The sequence below is a fragment of the Strongylocentrotus purpuratus genome, unplaced genomic scaffold (genome assembly GCF_000002235.5).
Source record: "Strongylocentrotus purpuratus isolate Spur 01 unplaced genomic scaffold, Spur_5.0 spur5_contig_847, whole genome shotgun sequence".
NCBI lineage: Eukaryota > Metazoa > Echinodermata > Echinoidea > Camarodonta > Strongylocentrotidae > Strongylocentrotus > Strongylocentrotus purpuratus.
In genome coordinates this window covers 1,241,141-1,259,808 of record NW_022145554.1, presented here as the reverse complement: position 1 = coordinate 1,259,808, position 18,668 = coordinate 1,241,141, and the positions used below count along the sequence as shown (strand labels likewise).

The window sequence follows — 18,668 nt, the reverse complement described above, 5'->3', positions numbered from 1 at the left end:
TCGACGAAGCTAACCCCCCCCCCCCCATCTCTCTCTTTCTCTTCCCGTTTACATTCATCTCTCTTGTCTCTCGCTATTTTTGCTCTCTCTCTCTCTCTCTCTCTCTCTCTCTCTCTCTCTCTCTCTTCCTCTCAATTTTTCCATTACTGTCATTCTCTCCCTCTCTCTCTCTCTCTCTCTCTCTAGGTCATTCCTCATTCTATTTTTTGTCGGCTCCGTATATTTTCTTCTCCTCTCAGTATCTCTTCTCCCTTTTAATTCCTCTCAGTATCTCTATAATCATTAATCTTTTTAATATCTTGTTATCACCCTATAGTATATAACCGTTTATCACGCTCATTTTCTCTCACCCATCCCCCCCCCCCCCCTTATCATTCATTTCTACAGATATCTCTTTCTGTCAATTTTGCCTTCCTTCCCTCGATCATCATCCTTTTTTATATCTCTCTTCATCAATATTGATTGATGTCTGTCTCTCTCTCACCCCATCTCACGATTAGTATGTGCCCCCTTTCTCTTTCTCTAGCTCTCTCTCTTTTTTTTTCTCTATCTTCTCAATCAGTCTCCCTCCAAAGTCATCTAGCTATTAGTATTACTGTTTCCCATGCTCTGTCCTCAGCTATTATTTCTGTAAAATTTCCCCTTTTTTTATTTTCTCTTTCAGTCATCTTTTTCAATGCTCGCTTGCTTTTCTTAGCATCTTCCATTCTGCTCCTCTATTTTTTATTTGCTTTCTCCATTTGAATTTTAAATTTGTGTTTATGTTTCTTTCATCTTTACCTCTTCCTCCCTCCTTAGTACCTTCTCTCTCTCTCTCTCTCTCTCTCTCTCTCTCTCTCTCTCTCTCTCTATATATATATATATATATATATATATATATATATATATATATATATATTTCTTAATTTTTTAAAATCTGTTCTTTATTTCGCGCGCTCTCTGTGTGTCTGTCTCTCTCTGTCTCTATCTGTCTCTCTCTCACTCTCCCTCTCTCTTTCTGTTTGTATCTTCCTTTCTTCCCCTCCCCCCCCCCCCTCTCTCTCTCTCTCTCTCCCTCTCTCTTTCTCTCGTCTCATCTCAGTATAACCATGGTATGTCCATGGTTTAACATTGGCTGCCATAGGGCCTTTGCTTCGCCTTATAATCTTTAGATCAATATTTCAACTATGCTGTTATTTGACACATTACGTAAGCGGGCCATTGTCGAACCTTGAGAGTCGAACCGGTTATTGATCTGACTACATTTCGTTGATGTGAACGTTCCTTCTGGAAGATATTCGACCTGCACTTATACATTTCACAAAATATCAATGTACATGCAGTAACATCAGACGATTTGGACCAGAAAGTAACATCGATACGATCTTAAAAGTGACGTTCAAATTCGCGCTCTTTTCGAATGTCGCCATAAAGTTATTGAATGGTAGACAAAGTCATGAATGAGCATCTGTTGTTTGACCGAGTGTAGAAGTAAAACTTTGAAAGTCACATAAGGTGAAAGTGCTGACGTGGTAAGTAAAAGTCATTATCACTATCGTGTTTTTTCGATGACCTCAACATCGAGCGCTATTCAATATAGGCCTAAGTGAATTTGTTTTAATGGAAAAACATTTTACCCAAAGTACAGAAATCCGTTTTTGTTTAACGGGAACTGCTGGAAGAGATACATATGTATAGTCTAATAATAATTTATGATGAACAATTTTGAAATGGTTGTACTTTATTTCAATCAAACTAAATATGAACGATTGTATTGAGGAGGGAGGTAAGTACATGTAGTGAAAAATGTTTGTCAAATAAAAGCAAACTCGATTTAAAATGTGGACATTAACAATCGGTCAAATTTCTTGAAAAGAAATAGAGATGGCTATAAAGAAAGCAAAAAGAAGACTGTAAAGTTGATTGATGAATACTTGTACAATGTATTGGAGTGTTCAGAATATTCAATTTTTTCTTGCTGAAGTTTTCCAACCTTTTTGTTCCAAAAAGAGGGACTGAAGTGTCAAGTGATATTATTATTTTTTTTTTTTTTTAATGAATAGTGGCAACCAGATCGACGCGTATAGCGAATGGCCAAATCGAAGGGGGAAAAAAGAATGTGAGGAAGAAAGAGAGAGAGGGAAAGAGTTTGTGGGGTGTTCTTGTGCGTGTGTATATGTGGGAAGTGTTTGTTTGTGTCTATCGAGAGACAAAGGAGAAACAGAGACGGTGTAAAGAAAGAAAACCCAGATGTCAAAGAGCATGCAATGATGAATGACCTTTCCATTATATACCCGGGTAACCGCAGTCGATATACTAATAGGGTCTGCTCCTCTTCCTGCGGGCCCTGCAATTATTACCCTATATAGCTTGGCCAGATACACCTTGGGTCGAAAGGGACAAATGCGGGTGAAACACCTTGACCAAGGACGTAATTAGCACTCAGCGAGGATTGAATCGGGGACCTTCTTGAGTGTCAAGAGCATTGACCAATAAACCACGGCGCTCCGGCCGACATGATGGTCCCAAGAATCCCTTTATACACAGGGGTCCGGCCGTTCCCTTGCATTTCATCGACATTTATATATATTTTACTACCTATCAAAATTTAAAATTATGCTTGTACACATTATATTTAATTCCATTTTTCCTCATGTTGTTATTTTATACTTGCATTGTATTTTACCTGCACTGTGAAAAAATTTACATGTACAATTCAGTCTCTGACTGCTATTCATGTCTTTTATAAACCTTGATTGAATTGAATTGAATTGAAACATACAGAAGGTCGTAACGTCCCCTTCATTGGCTCCGAATCCTTTGCTACACCACCGGTTACAACAACTGAAAATGATATAACAAATTTGTTTCATTTGACTTCTTACAGGCCAGGGACTGTACAGATCATAAAGGATTCGACACCATGCCCGTCCCATTTCTCAGGATGTGCACCACACGTTGCAAGCGTCTCTGGACTCTAGCAGCAATGGTCATCACAGCCTTCCTAGTCCTCTACGCCGTGATGTCCCTCGGAGGAAATGGTAAGCACTCAAACTATTTCAAACTACACATGGTCGCCACCATTTTTCAATAGTTCATAAACGCGCATATTTGATAATTGAACATCATGCAGTTTGCGTATTGATTATGTGTCGATAGTTGGTTTATTATCATCTAATTTTAATGTTTTACGCTCAATTGACATCTTCTTCTTCTTCATCATCATCTTCTCTTCCTTCTTCTTTCTCTCCCTCTTGTTAGCTAGGAGAGGAGTCATTGTGTGAGTGGCCCTTATCAAAAATATACTATCATGTTTGTCTTGCACATCACAGATTCACTCGTTTCTGAACTTTATATACGAAATAGATTCAGTTTACTTGTCAGCTTTAGTCAAGCCTCCATGTACACTCTGGGTTAGTCAACATGAAGCACCATGAAGTGTTTCGCTGGATGGCAGATCCAGGATACTCTGGTAGCTGATAGGGGTGGGAGCACACAACCATTTATTTTTTTCAATTTATTGTCCAATATTGGAAATTTTGTTTTGCTCACAATTTACAAACGTACCAATAATCAAAATAAATTTACATACATAATATATATCATATACTTTGACATAAGAAGGCAAAACAGAAGGTCATCAGCCCATGCTTCTTTTTTTTTCTTTCTTACTTTTCTCCTCAATTCCCTCTTTTTCTCGCCGGGGGGGGGGGGGGGGGGGGGGGGGGGGGGGCACGTCCTCCTGTAGTCTATGTTCTGAGTAACTGACAAGTCTGAACAGAAAAATGTATTATGTGACCATAAATTATTACAATTTTTACCAATTTATCTACGACTCAAGGAGCTTGAATATTAAGCGGGTTGGAGGGGACCCATCCGGCCCGTCTACCCTTCCCTTTTTCAAACCAAAGTGAAATACCGTACAAACATTTAAGGATGTTGACCCCCCCCCTCCCCTTTGTGGTGGTGACTTTTTTCTTGTCAGATTTTTAAAATAAATATTGCCCCACCCATTCCCCTCTTTTACAAAGTCCCTGATCCGCCCTTGTTTACAAGTCCACTTATTCTTAAAGGTAATACAAAGTTTTGGTATGGAGTCATGAATTTGGTTCAAATGAATTAGCAGCATAATTATGCGATCCTTCAATATTCAGTGATCGTTTTCGCGGTTGAAATCGAGTCTACTGTTATGAAATTGTAAATAATAAACTCTTTATGTTGTATAGCTCCCTCTCAAGGTCAAGCTATTAATTAAGCTATAAAACAATGTTTCTTGACTAAAATCGATTAATTAGCTATTACCGTTTGTAAATTATATATCACAACTACATATTCTGAGATTTTCATGGTAGCAGCTACCATTATACGGTCGTAGGCGCTATTTGAAATTTATCAAAATTTACCGGGAGCACCGGTAAAATTTTATATTTAATTTTTCTCAAAAGCAGAAGTGTTTTAGGGGTCAAATTTTCTAGTGCTTATAATATATCCACAGGAGCATCCAAATATATCAAAATTGTAAAGAATCACCATCCACCCAGTTTTCAAAATTTACCAAAACTTTGTATTACCTACATCTTTCTCTGATCTTCTTCTCCCTCAGATGAGAGAGATGATACGCAAATGGGGGTTGTAATGACCAGAAGTGAAGGCGATCTCACGCACATAAAACCTCAGGAAATACTGGTAAGAGAGTAATTAGAATAATTAGAATAATAAAAATAATAACAATAATAGTACTACTACTACTTTTACTACCACTACTAATACTAGTATTAATAATTACAATAATAATATCAACAACAACAATAATAATGAAAATAATAATATTAATAATGATAACAAGAAGAAGATTAGAAGACTATATTTACAGCAGTAGTAGTAGTAGGTAATCATACAAAATAATGTTATTACTGATAATAATGTTGATAATGATAATTTTAATATAATAAAAGTGAAAATAAAAATGATAATAAGTGATATTGATAGTTGCATTTTATTTACGATGCGCATATAGCTGTTTCTAGGAATGCTCAGCTATCGTTATTAGTAACAGTAACAGCAGTAATATTATAGTGGATGTTAGTATCATTACTATTAATATTATTATTATTATCATTGTTATCATTATTATTATTATTATCATGATCATGAACATTTAATGATTATTATAATTATCATTGTCTTAATCACAAGACTTATTCTTTTCATCATGTAGTAATAGTATACATGTACTTGCTATTATTCCTTATTCCCTTATTAGTCCTATCATTGCACTAATTTCTATCATTTCAGGAAAAGGTTAAAGAGGTAGTCGAGACAGACGTAGAAGGAACACAAAATATGAATATAAAAGAAGATGAAGGTGAACTTAACGACAAACTGTTTGAAAATACTGATGAAGGAGGAAACGGCGCAGAAGAACAGGATGACGAAAGAACTCAAGAAATGATTGGTTGTGACGCATGCGGAGAGTTCATTGAAGATGTGGATATTCCCTTTGAAATGACAACCAGACGGATTTTAGGAGAACAAACTCGGACCGAGGGTACGGACTTGGCGATGAACCACGAGCGATTGGGATGAACCAAACTTTCAAAATTCTTACACCAGAGGAGAAAGAGCTTCGGAGACAGGAGAGAGAGAACAAGACTATAGCGAGAGCAGCAGAAAAGGAGCTGAGAGAAGCACTGCGGATAGAAACGAGGAACAACAAGGAAATGGCTCGGGTCGAGGAAAGGAAGCGACTGGAAGCATTGACCAACATCACGCACTCTCAGAAGAAACGGAAGCTAAGGTTGGAAAATTCCTGCGGGAAGTCTGTGTACCTCAAGTACCAGAACTTGCTGTACAAAGACACCCTGCGACACCTGTTTGTGGTGGACAGCCAGAAACTGCTGTTCTGCTATATCCCAAAGGTTGGATGCAGCAACTGGAAGCGCATCCTCATGGTTCTCGCTGGCAAAAGGAAAATGATGGACGGTATCACTTCTAGAGAGGCACACTCTCGGAATGGTTTGACTCACTTCGGCTCGTTGTCCAAGGCCGACCAGTTCTACCGGCTAAAGAACTACCGGAAGGTCATGTTCGTTCGGGAACCCTTCACGAGGATCATATCGGCATACAAGAACAAGTACAAGGATCTTAACGTATTCCGTCTAGCACCGGAATACCTGAAGCAGGTCGCTCGAAGGATCATGAGGAAGTACCGCCCTGGAGCCACTCCGCGAGATCTAATCACCGGTGAAAACATCACCTGGGCAGAGTTCACAGATTACTTGGTCGATCCTGCAGAGCGCCCTCAGTTTGACGAGCACTGGAAGGAGAGCTATAAGCTCTGCTCTCCCTGTAAGATCAAGTATGATTTCATTGGAAAGCTTGAAAACATTGAAAAGGAGGCAAACTACGTCTTGCAAAATTCAAACTTTACTCTTAATCTAACTTACCCGAGTTCTACAAATAGTCACCCAACAAACAGTGCTTCGTTGAATATAAGTAATTTTTTTGATAGTTTCTCCAAAGAAAAAGTACAGGCGCTTTGGGATATGTACAGAATCGACTATGCGCTTTTCGATTATGAAAAACCATCATTTGTGCCTTAAAGATAGAGCCCCGTGCACATTTAGGAACTTCAGAGTAAATTATGAACGAAATGAAATGAAATGAAATAAAATGAAGTTATAGTTGCCATTTTAAGGTAATATTTACATTAAAAAAAAACCATTTTGTTTATTGTACAGTAAGTATATATAGGCCAGTTTCTCAAAGTGGGAACATAAAAGTAAAAGGCAAAATTAAATTTCATTACCATCTCCATTGCAAACTTCATGCCAAGCATTTGCAGACACCCGTATGGGAAACTTTTGTATTTAAACTAAACCAAAAATGCTGCACCAATGATCGTCCATAGTATGAATGGTGTCAATTAGCCTAATAAAGAAAAAATGTTCCTTAATTTTCTTTTCACTTTTCACTTCTGTATCACGTAATTTAAAAAAAAATGAGAAGAAGAAAACTTAAAATACTCTGAATCGCAAAGAGCCTACAAATAATTATGATAAAAAATAAAGGTCACAAAACCATGCGGCATACATTAGGGGCTTATCCAAAATAATCAGTAAATCCTTCCCATGTAGCCTATAGCTATATGTGGAGACCTACTGCTAGATTTCCAGATTTTTCTTCTTTCCAAGCATTCAAACAGGCGGAGGGGGAGTGGGGAGGGTATACCCCAGCACCATCGTTCGCTGCTTCGCCACCGACGTTGGCTCCCACATTGCTTGTACCAATAACTTTGCAAGTTTATTGATTTTTTTTCCCCGAGCATTCAAACATAGAGGGCATATACCGTTTACTCCTTTTGCTGGTCCTCTCCTTTGAGGTTGAATATCTGATTTTACCCAAAATTTTGCAGCTGAGTTTGACAATGCGTATATACATGTATGTTCTTTTTCTACCTCCCCTTCCTCTTGCTCTTTTACTACTACTACTACCACCATTACTACTACTACCTCTACTGCTACTAATACCACTACTACTGCTGCTACTACTACTACTACTACTACTACTACAACTAATACTACTACTACTACTACCACTACTACTACAACTTATAATACTATCACCACCACTATTACTACTACAATGTACTACTACCACTACTACTACTACTACTACCACTACTACTACAACTTATAATACTATCACCACCACTATTACTACTACAATGTACTACTACCACTACTACTCCTACTACTACTACTACTACTACTACTACTACTACTACGAATACTACTGCTTTGTTATATTTATTTAGTCTTTTCTCATTTTAATTATCTATTTTTAATATTGTCTGTCATATCTACACTTCTCTCGAAATATATACCTTGCTGTTTTCTGTACGTGCTTATACTTAAATACGTTATCTACCCATAATGCTTTACCACTCTACAGCTTGTAAGAATCTTAATTATTTGATGTCAATGAACTTCAATATGACCGTATGTCTATATGAAAATTTAAGTTATTTTAGGCCTACGTTATTCTCATTATCGATCACTAATAGTGATGTCAGTTTTACCGAATTGATATGGAATACAGTGGTAGATCCAGGATTCTCCGGCGGGATAGAGGGGGGGGGGGGGGGGGGAGGTGGAGGGCACACTTCCAAAATATTAAAGCTCAAAAGGCCATCAGCCCAAGCTATCCTTTTCTTCACCATCTTCTCCCCCCCCCCCTCTTTGCCGCCCCATGGATCCGCCACTGATACACATTCATCGATAAACCCATGGCACGTGGAATTATTGTCTAATTCAGATTTTGATAGTACATGTTTGTCAAATTATAACATGAGTATTTAAATTGTCATGAATTGGTTTCTTGTGCTTGTGATTTATTTATGTGGCCCGGAATCGGAGGCTTGTTCTCCTTGTACATTTTTAAAACTTGATAATAATTTTACTGAATAATCAAATTCATATCACTTCTTTTCAGAAGAGTATGATCATGGAGATCTCCATGGTATGATGTTGTACAAACTTTGTTACATTTATTTAGTCTTTTCTCATTTTAATTATCTATTTTTAATATTGTCTGTCATATCTACACTTCTCTCGAAATATATACCTTGCTATTTTCTGTACGTGCTTATACTTAAATAACGTTATCTACCCATAATGCTTTACCACTCTACAGCTTGTAAGAATCTTAATTATTTGATGTAAATGAACTTCAATATGACCGTATGTCTATACGAGAATTTAAGTTATTTTAGGCCTATGTTATCCTCATTATCGATCACTAATAGTGATGTCAGGTTTACCGAATTGATATGAAATACAGTGGTAGATCCAGGATTCTCCGGCGGGATAGGAGGGGGGGGGGGGGGGGGGGGGAGGGTGGAGGGCACACTTCCAAATATTAAAGCTCAAAAGGCCATCAGCCCAAGCTATCCTTTTCTTCACCATCTTCTCCCCCCCCCCCCCCCTCTTTGCCGCCCCATGGATCCGCCACTGATACACATTCATCGATAAACCCATGGCACGTGGAATTATTGTCTAATTCAGATTTTGATAGTACATGTTTGTCAAATTATAACATGAGTATTTAAATTTTCATGAATTGGTTTCTTGTGCTTGTGATTTATGTGGTCATGTTCGCTCTGGTGTTATCAGGAGCTGTGTTTCGTTCGTATGCTAGAGAAGTTGCAAATATGAGAACCTTTGATATTTTTATGTTTTGTTTGGGAACCTGTCAAGAGAGAAGAAGGCAAGAGAGCAAGATCCAAAATGGAAGAAATAAAGAGGGAGAAAGATAGAGGGAGGGAGAGACAGATAGAGAGAGAGAGCGAGAGAGAGAGAGGGAGACAGAGAGACAGAGAGAGATATATTGAGAGACAGAGAGAGACAGAGAGAGGGGAGAGAGGCAGAGAGAGAAAAAGAGAGAAAGAGAGGAAAAGAGAGGAGAGATAGAAAGACAAAATTGTGGAGAGGTGACGTAGAAAATGGGTCTAGCATTTAAAAAAAAAAGTAAATAGGAGTGATCCGAAAGTTATTATCTTGGTTCACGGGAAAAGCAAATAACGAGAACAGATTGCAGGCGATCGATCAACAACACACCCTTTTTTTAATTATGGAAATGAGCAAATCAGGAGAAAGCGAGCATATGCAATATTTCTAAAGAAAAGACACCATTACATCACGAGAACGCACACCATTAGCACTCGAAATATACTCATAAATCCATGTTTGGTTTACGATTTCATACTTCATTTTTTTTTGGTTATTCGCGAACGTTTACTTTTGATTAAGCTTCTCCAGGATCAAACTTTGTTACAGGTTTATATATTCTACGTTTAATTGTTACAATTGACATGTTCGGCAAACTGATAACAAAAAGGTGAAACGTCGTCACATTGCATTCCGAGATTCACAAGATTTTTGAGGGATCTTAATGCCTGTCACGTTTGTTGTAGTGATTGCCAAAATGGACTGGGTTGCTTTAGACCTTTCCGATGCTCCTCTCTGAAAAAACAGTGTGAAAGAGCGGTAATTATGTGCTAAATTACGTTCATAACTGATAGTGATTAACAGTGGTAGAAATTCGATCGTGTTTAATAGCACTGGACAACATCTATATCGATAAAGTGAATACAGTCTTCGAAGTTAATTGGATCAGCTCTTCTAATAGCCATAGATCATGCAGATAATCTTACTAGTCGAATAAAAGAATTGTTCTTGAAGAAAATACAGATTTTCGACGAGGTGAATGATTTACGAAAATCAATTGAAAGTAAAAACGTTTGCATTATCAATACCAAGATTTTCGTATGGATTTTCTCTATAAAGTCAATCAACGGAGAAATGTTGTTTTGAAATGACGGAATTTACGACTGGAAATTAAAAGGAACAACGAAACGAATTCCATAATGACTTGAACTCCTTATGGAGTTATCGTCGAGGAGTTCTGCTACGTACATTCGTATGTCTTGCCACCGCTACATGAGATTTTACGTCCTTTTGCTACTCGTCGCCATCTTGTTAACTTCAGTAACGTTTGTGTTGTTTGGATCAGGAGCGTTTTCATCCAAGGAAAGAGAGCTTACTGTTAGAAAACGAAGTGAGTAGAAGTTTTAAATGGATTGCATTGCTGCACAACAATGATTTTCATTCAATTCTAATTTATTTTATGTGTTACCTAAATGAATTTAACTTGTTATCAATCTATTTTAGCTTATTCAGTTTGTTCAAAAGAAAGAATAATATCGACCTGTTCCTCTCCAGAAAACAAGGAGCATGACAAAATGTCCATGTCTGACATACTATTGGAACAATGTAAAATTGGCGTCTGTATAGTGTTTTGAAATTGATGAGGGAATTTCGTAATCTAGCATATGTACTGAACGTGATAGCTAAATTCTTATGAGAGCAAGAAAAGGGTTTTAACGGATCTACTGAAACTAACCGAGTTTACGCCCTTCTGGCTGTCAACATAAATATATACATTCAGGGGCGTACGCAGGGGGGTGTTTTTGGGGTTCAAACCCCCCCCCCTTTGGTATTTTCATGTATGTAAACCCCCCTAAAAAACCTAAAACCCCCCCCCCCCCCTTTGGCTTTTTTTTTTTTTTTTTTTTTTTTTTTTTTTTTTTTTTTTTAATTATACCCACGCTAACCTAAATAAGGTGACCTTACCCCCCCCCCCACATACGTAAAAAATGTCAAATTTTGAAATTTTGAGACCCCAAAAAAAAAAAAAGTGTCCGCTTACCCCCCCCCCCCCCCCCCCCCCCCCCCCCCCCCCCCCCCCCCCCCCCCCACTGAGCGAATTTTCTGCCGGCTGAGTCGTTGCGATTTTTTTTGGCCTCCAAAAAAAAAAAAAAAATGTCCGCTTACCCCCCCCCCCCCCCCCCCCCCCCCCCCCCCCCCCCCCCACTGAGCGACTTTTCGGCCGGCGCGATTTTCAAATTTTCGGGAGCAAAATATTTTAAACCCCCCCCTTGAAAAATCCTGCGTACGCCCCTGTATACATTTACAATTACTATTTTCCAGTCGCTTGAAAAGCCCAAAGCAAATTGGAACACATTCACGGCAATTTCAGATTTCTCATGATTAATCGACTAATATGCCATTTTGATGCGACTGCTCATCAACATGCTATACTCATGTCGAATATATTGACTTTTCTTCACGTTTGTTTTGGGCGTCACGATCTAAGCAGGCAGCAACATATGGTGCTAGGTAAACAATATCGAAATGACGAGCTCGGCTCGTATTGTTGACATGCCTTTACAAATGTACCAGGAATGCATTTCCAAGTGCATGTATTCAAACAAAATAATGTGATAATCATTTTAATCAACGACCGTAATAATTAATGCATAACAAATTGACTGCTTATTTCGAATACTAAGTTGGTTCAATGTTCAAAGCCTCACTTTTTCGAATACTGAAATAAAAGAAAAACAAATATTTTCTTTGTTTTGTACCCTCGGAAATTAGTAATGTATATTAATCAAAAGTACAAATAGTTGCATATTTTATAGATCGCATGTTCTGGAGTTAAAAATAAAACCTTCGTTACTGCATTTCATTATTTCAATCTACATGCCAGCTGGGACGCATAAGGGGCAGTAAGTAAAAGTAGCATTATACATAAGCATAGGGCTTGTATTTAAACTGCTATGAAAAAAATATTTTGAGGGATGAATTTTTGGACAATATTCAAAATTTATATAACTTTTGTTTTGAATAACCTCTTTTTATTTTATTTTGAAATATCACAAGGCTCCTTGCCATGTAACTCGTCCATATCATCTGTGGTAAAACTCGTCCAATGCGCGTCGTCCCCAAACGATTGTTTCCTCGCTTCTTTTGTGTGTGACGTCATACCAGACTGCCCCGACCAATCAGATGAGAGCAACGCGACGTGTCGAGGAAGTAAGATTTCATCATTCATTTCCACTGAATTTTTGTATACATGTACAACCATTTCGTTTCACTTTTAATTGTCGTTATTTTTTTCTGCATAACGAAATGCAAACCACCCAAATAAACCAATAGCAGATGCTCCTGTGAGGATGTCTTGTTTGAGTGACTCTCGTCTGAATTCTGAATGCCAATCGGTCGATTATATTTATATCAATCAGTATACACTCGACTTTTGGTAATTACAGCTGTTAACGAGAGAAAAACTGCCATTGTTACTAAAAATAATTCGTTCAGATATTGAAATAGGCTCCCATGAAATTTCAATCTCATTTGCTCCGAAAAGAAGAATAAAATTCCTTTAAGGTTAATTTCTAACACTGACCAAATACGTAACATATATGTCGGATCCAACACTATTCCTAACCATAACCAATTGGCAGCTTCACCTATCTGAAAGATGAATTTCCAGAATTTTTCCATAATATTGTTTTAAGACCAGTATTGGTAACGCCCCAATTTCAAAAAATGAAATGGAAGCTCTCATTACCAATCATGTGAAAGAATATGTTTTGACTAATACATGATGTTAAAAAATTTGCCGGGAAACCGCCTACTAATTCATATATTTGGTAAATTTATCTCTCTCATGGTCGTGTGAGAGAGATAGGGTAGTCCCATATACATCTTTCTGTGTATAGTGCTTGTAACTTTACGAAGAATGGGCCAAATTTCTTATCATTTTGATGATTCCAGAACCTTGCAGATGCTAGATGCTAGATGATCAACCTTTTCTGATCGATTCCACAACGTTTCTTTCACAATGCAATCGCATGACCATTACTGGTCTTTACCTTTAACTATATCTCCTGATTATGATATTTCGAATGACCCGTCTCCCTCTCTCTATCTCTCTCTCTGTCCTCATAGTTCCTAGTTGCGACGAGCAAGTTGGCGAGACGTGTTTGAACAACGGTTCCTGCGTGTCCCATCCTCGTACCACCAGTCGTGTGGCATACCACAGCTGCAAGTGTACATCAGGGTACACGGGCGAGTACTGTGAGGTACTAGCACCTACAACTACTGAACCACCCACTACAACTCTTGACCCATCTACCACAACACTTGAAACGACCGCAGCTATGACCACAAGTTCTGATATTTTGTCTACCGCGACTGATGGAGTGAATACACCGTTGTCTTCATCTTCGTCAACATTACAACAGCTACCGTCGGGAGGAATGGGAACGGTGACTGAAACTACTCTTGCTTTCACGGACAGAAAAAGAACTACGACACCTTTTGATGATGGTTCTATTACTACCGTTTCTACCCGTTCTCCATCTGATGTTACTGAATCTCCAGATTTACAAGACATCACCAGTACAGCTGCCACAACTGCACCTACAACCACAGCGTCATTATCAACATCAACGACACCATCAACATCAATGATAACAACGATCTCCCAAACAACTGATGTCGGGCAACCTCAAGTACCAACTACAAACTCTAACCCTTCCAGGATCACGGTAATATCTTTGACATCGCCATCCGTATCAACGTCACCATCGGTTTCGACATCAGATGCGGAGGAAGACGTGTCAACCACTGCCTCGGATGAGCCATCGACATCCTCAGATGGTTTCACTGATGATGTGACCAGCACCACGACTACTGATGTATCCCTAGAGCCTACAGGAGAGGTCTCATCGTCATCGACCACAGTGGCCACGGTTACGTCGACCACACTCATTACTACTACGTTGCTTTCTACAACAACCCTCCAAGATACAAGAACTCCGAATAAACGTATGTGATCAATAAAATGCCATTACATATCTATTTTGTATTATTCTTTCAACATGATAATAAGATATTAAATTGCATTGTAGGAAACAGTCAACACAAACGTGAGACCCTGTTCATCGTTTGGGGAAAGAATCATTCTCAAAAAGCCATTCAATTAAAACAAAATCAATGAAATTTGCCAAGGTTCTCCTATTAAAATGCAGTTATCGATGCATTTTAGTTACTTTATAAATTTGAAGCCATTCTCAAACGTGATCTTCTCATTACTGTGTATCAAAATGCTAGTCGACCTTTAGGGCATATAGTAATACTTTATCGCAATCAATCTTATGTAACGTGAGCAAACAAACTCTTCCAAACTCTTAATTCTAACAAGCTAACTTTCTCGATTTCATGCTTATTGTCTGTTTATCTAGTATCATTTGTTTGTGATGAGGTGGATCTTCCACTCTCTGTTGTGGAATGTGCGACGCCCAATGAGTGCATCATCAGCATCTTCGTGTGTGATGGGTTCTCTGACTGCAGTGATGGATCCGATGAAAGTCCAGCGACGTGCCTTGGAGGTAAAGACTTTATACATTTTCTAGAAATCGTGAGATATACTCTGAAAGTTTTATATCTCAAAAACATTCCAGTGTCGTGCATGCCTCTACTACAATGCTTACTAATAACGACCCGCAAGCTTGCGAGAGGATTATCCGACATGGGAACGTCTATAACATGAAAACGGCATCCTCGTCATTAAAATTCAAGGATTGAGTTCATGATGATGCAATAGTTCGTTAATAAGCTCTTGTGGCAGAAGCATTCATAAATCGGAATGAATAATTAGTCTATGACAATTTTTTTCTTTCGATTTTACAGAACCTGCTTGTGACCAAGCACCAAATGATACGTGCGGAAATGGAGGTACATGCTTTTCGAATCCCTCGACAAGCAAACGGGTTGCTCATGTCACATGCCTATGTACACCTGGATTTACGGGTGACAGATGTCTCCAAGAAGCAGTTATCACTACCACGCCATCACCGCTGTTATCATCTACACTGTGGACCTCAACATTGATGTCAACTACCCCGTCCGAAATGTCCACAGATGAGGGTAGTTCTGCGACGGCGCTTGTAACACAGGATACCGAAGGCACCCAACCTACCTTCCAGTCTTTAACAACAGAAAGAGACATTACAGTACAAGGTGTCACGACCCGTGATGTTAAGGTCTCTACGTCTACGTACCTCATATCAACTCCCGCCCTTCAGACATTGAGCGATTCTCCTGCCACAGAGGAGCTCACGAATGGAAACACAGAGGGCATGACATCGTCAGCAGATGGAACACTTGGGACTTCATATGTGACAATCACTGATGAATCGACGAGCGATGTCTACACCGCAAATACAGCGACAGCAACGATGTCTTCTAGGACCACGCAAGATGTGCCCACAGACACAGAACCCGGTTCAGATTCACCGGGCACACCTTTAGATGTCAGCGAAATTATCACCATTTCTCTTCCTTTGACTACAGACATGGAAACTCCAACATGGACACCAATGTCCGCACCCTCTACAACTGATATACCAACAACTAATGAAGATGTCGAGCCGCTTGTGACTGCCATGATCACTGATTATGTTACAACGGAATCTGATGTTCCAATGACAGTATCAGTAACAGAGGTTATCACTATCATGGTGTCTAATATTGAGGAGTTTACTACGAGCAACTCAGATATTACAGCTGTTGCAGAATTGAGTACAGAATCAAGTGTTGTTACTGGAGAGGTTTCAACCCAACTTACATCTCTTAAAACATCTGCTACGACTCTTGCCACTTTGGGACCTACTCAAACCATCAAAGATACGGAAGGAGAAAGTACAGAAACAGTAACTGTCCAAGGTGAAACCACAGAGTTATCAACAACTGATGAAACACAATTATCAACGGATAAATCGAGCATGACTACTGGCGTAACAGAAGCAACGAGTAGTACGTCTGTCACTTCTGAATCATTCCCAACTATGACTACAACCACCTTAGGGGACTCGCATTCATCAATAGATACCATGACATCTACCGGATCCGATTCCTTGACTTCCACAGAAGATAACACGACTGGTGTTATGATTACCGAGGTCACGATCGAAGGAACCGTAGCGTCAACCACTTCCTCAACCACCATAATCACAACACTCGACCTCGAAGAAACAACACAGCCGACATCGGAATGGAGTCCTACTACCGATGGCTTCACGCCAAGTATCACTTCAACTTACAAGACGACCCTCTCAACGGAAGAAGGACCAGATTACCAAAGTACAACAAATGAAGCCGCTAGTACTCAAAGTGATACAACAACAATATCTACAGAAGGATCGGATTATCCAAAGGCTACAACAACTGAAGCTACTAGTACTCAAAGTGATACAACTACACTATCTACAGAAGGATCGGACTATCCAAAGGATACAACAACTGAAGCCACTAGTACTCAAAGTGATGCGTCTTCTACCACCGTTCCGCGAGCACATGAACCGACTGAAACCCAGGTCACCGAATCCATCAAAACGACAACCGAGGACACTGTCACACATGCAGCTACAACTCTGATGTCAGGACATGAAACTACAGATCACGCAGAATTCCCTACAGCATCGGTCAAGATATCGTCGACGTCACCATCATTGTCCACGTCAGCAGTAGAAACAACAAAGTCGCAGACATCAAGTACCACTAGGGACGAAGACGATGACCCGAGCACGCCTTCTGGAACAGCTGAAGGTCCAACCGTCATCACTTCGAGGTTAGGGACCTCAAGGTCGTTTTCAACGACCAACACGTCATCCACGACTACGGGGGAAAGACAAGCCTCGTCCGACAGTGTCGTGCTGATAGTACTGTCGTCAATAGCTGCCATGATCTTCTTCTTAGTCTTCTGCCTGGTCATCTTCGGGTGTTGCATCGCCAGGAAATGGCGGGAAAGAAACTCCTATCCGGAGGATGATCAAATGCCACTAAGGTGAGTGACCCATGTCATTGCGATGTTAATGTCTTCTTTTTTTTAATATTATGTGTACTTTCTGAAGAAGTGTAAAGTCTTTGTCTTATATTTCAAGACGAATTACATGCATTTCAAGACATAGATTAGATTTGATTACGAAAATGTACAGGTGAAAATAGAATTTTTTTTTGGGGGGGGGTGTCAAAGTCAAGAAATTAATTGAATTTCCTGTGTGCTTACTGAAAGCCAACTTTCAAACTTTAAATGAAAAAGAGACTGGTGCAAACAATAAGGTAATGCCGTTTGATTTGAAACGAGGGCAAACAAGCGTCCGATCGAAAGATTGTATAGTTAATAAATCATATACTGACAATTAACCATTATTGAATGTTCTCAAACATTAAGACGACTAACAAAGACATGTTTAGGAACGACATTAACTGTGATCTTTGTCACCTTACAGATCCCAGCAAACATATTCCCGACAGAGTAATCGAGGGAGGAAATATGGACGAGATTATTTAGGTAAGAATCAACAGAAAATAATAAATGTGGATGTAGTCACAAACAAAAGTGTACTAAATTGATAAACATCAATTACTGAACGGCCATTGGAAAATAGGTGACTGAAATATGATAAGGAGAACAATTATCAAGATATGAGGAGAGACCGTTTACCTACTCTCTGGTATATTCGTTTCTATTCTAATATTCATCATTATCGACCATCTCCTCCTCCATTGGTTGGTGCACAAATCCTGAAATATTTCACATACTAAAGATCATGACCAAATAAAGAAACATCTAATCATAGCGATACCCGTGTCAAAGGGTAATACCCGATACGTGATATGTATAGACCTCTTTTGACAAAACTGTCACTTTTACTCAATATGCAAATCTTCAACATAAAATTATCTTTTGATGGATTTATGTGAAAAGTTAACATAATGAACTCTGATTATTGCATGAAATTGGTAAGTCTACTTTTGTCTGGAAGAATCTCATAATACACACATGATAAAGTATTTAGCATAATTTTTTTGTGTCAGGCAATTTAATCCGATCCCACATTTTACCCCTCAGAAAACAACAAGCCGAATTTCGCCCATCGCTTAAATCAATTCCAGTCGACCAAACTCGACAACGAATCCGACATTCACGACGATTCCTCTCTCTACATCCCGCCATCGACCACGCTTTCGATAATCAACGACTACTTTGAACAAATGCACGGTGTCTCCAACGACAGCTTCAAACCCGATACTAATGAAAATGATCTACGGTATTTTAATGAACCGCACGATAAAGAAAAGGATTTCGAAAGCGAGAGTTTTGAGATGGGGTTTTTCCCGGATACCGAGTACTGGATGCCGTCGAGTGCCAGTGAATTAGCGGATACTCCGTATTATATCACCGATGATGCACCTTTACCGGTTACTCATGTCTAG

The 18,668-nt window shown here is 39.1% G+C and overlaps 2 protein-coding genes across 2 annotated transcripts; both read left to right on the top strand.

Annotated features, from left to right (window-relative positions):
- Window positions 1-1,431: 1,431 nt before the first annotated feature.
- Window positions 1,432-6,690, top strand: LOC591353 (carbohydrate sulfotransferase 11). Its single transcript, XM_790920.5, has 4 exons — window positions 1,432-1,511; window positions 2,872-3,020; window positions 4,583-4,665; window positions 5,275-6,690. The coding sequence occupies exon 4, from the start codon at window positions 5,562-5,564 to the stop codon at window positions 6,579-6,581; it is 1,020 nt and encodes a 339-aa protein (XP_796013.3). The 5' UTR covers window positions 1,432-1,511; window positions 2,872-3,020; window positions 4,583-4,665; window positions 5,275-5,561; the 3' UTR covers window positions 6,582-6,690.
- Window positions 6,691-11,732: 5,042 nt separating this feature from the next.
- Window positions 11,733-18,668, top strand: LOC100889132 (mucin-22). Its single transcript, XM_030992515.1, has 7 exons — window positions 11,733-11,748; window positions 12,372-12,416; window positions 13,335-14,216; window positions 14,633-14,779; window positions 15,081-17,235; window positions 17,681-17,742; window positions 18,304-18,668. The coding sequence occupies exons 1-7, from the start codon at window positions 11,733-11,735 to the stop codon at window positions 18,666-18,668; spliced, it is 3,672 nt and encodes a 1,223-aa protein (XP_030848375.1).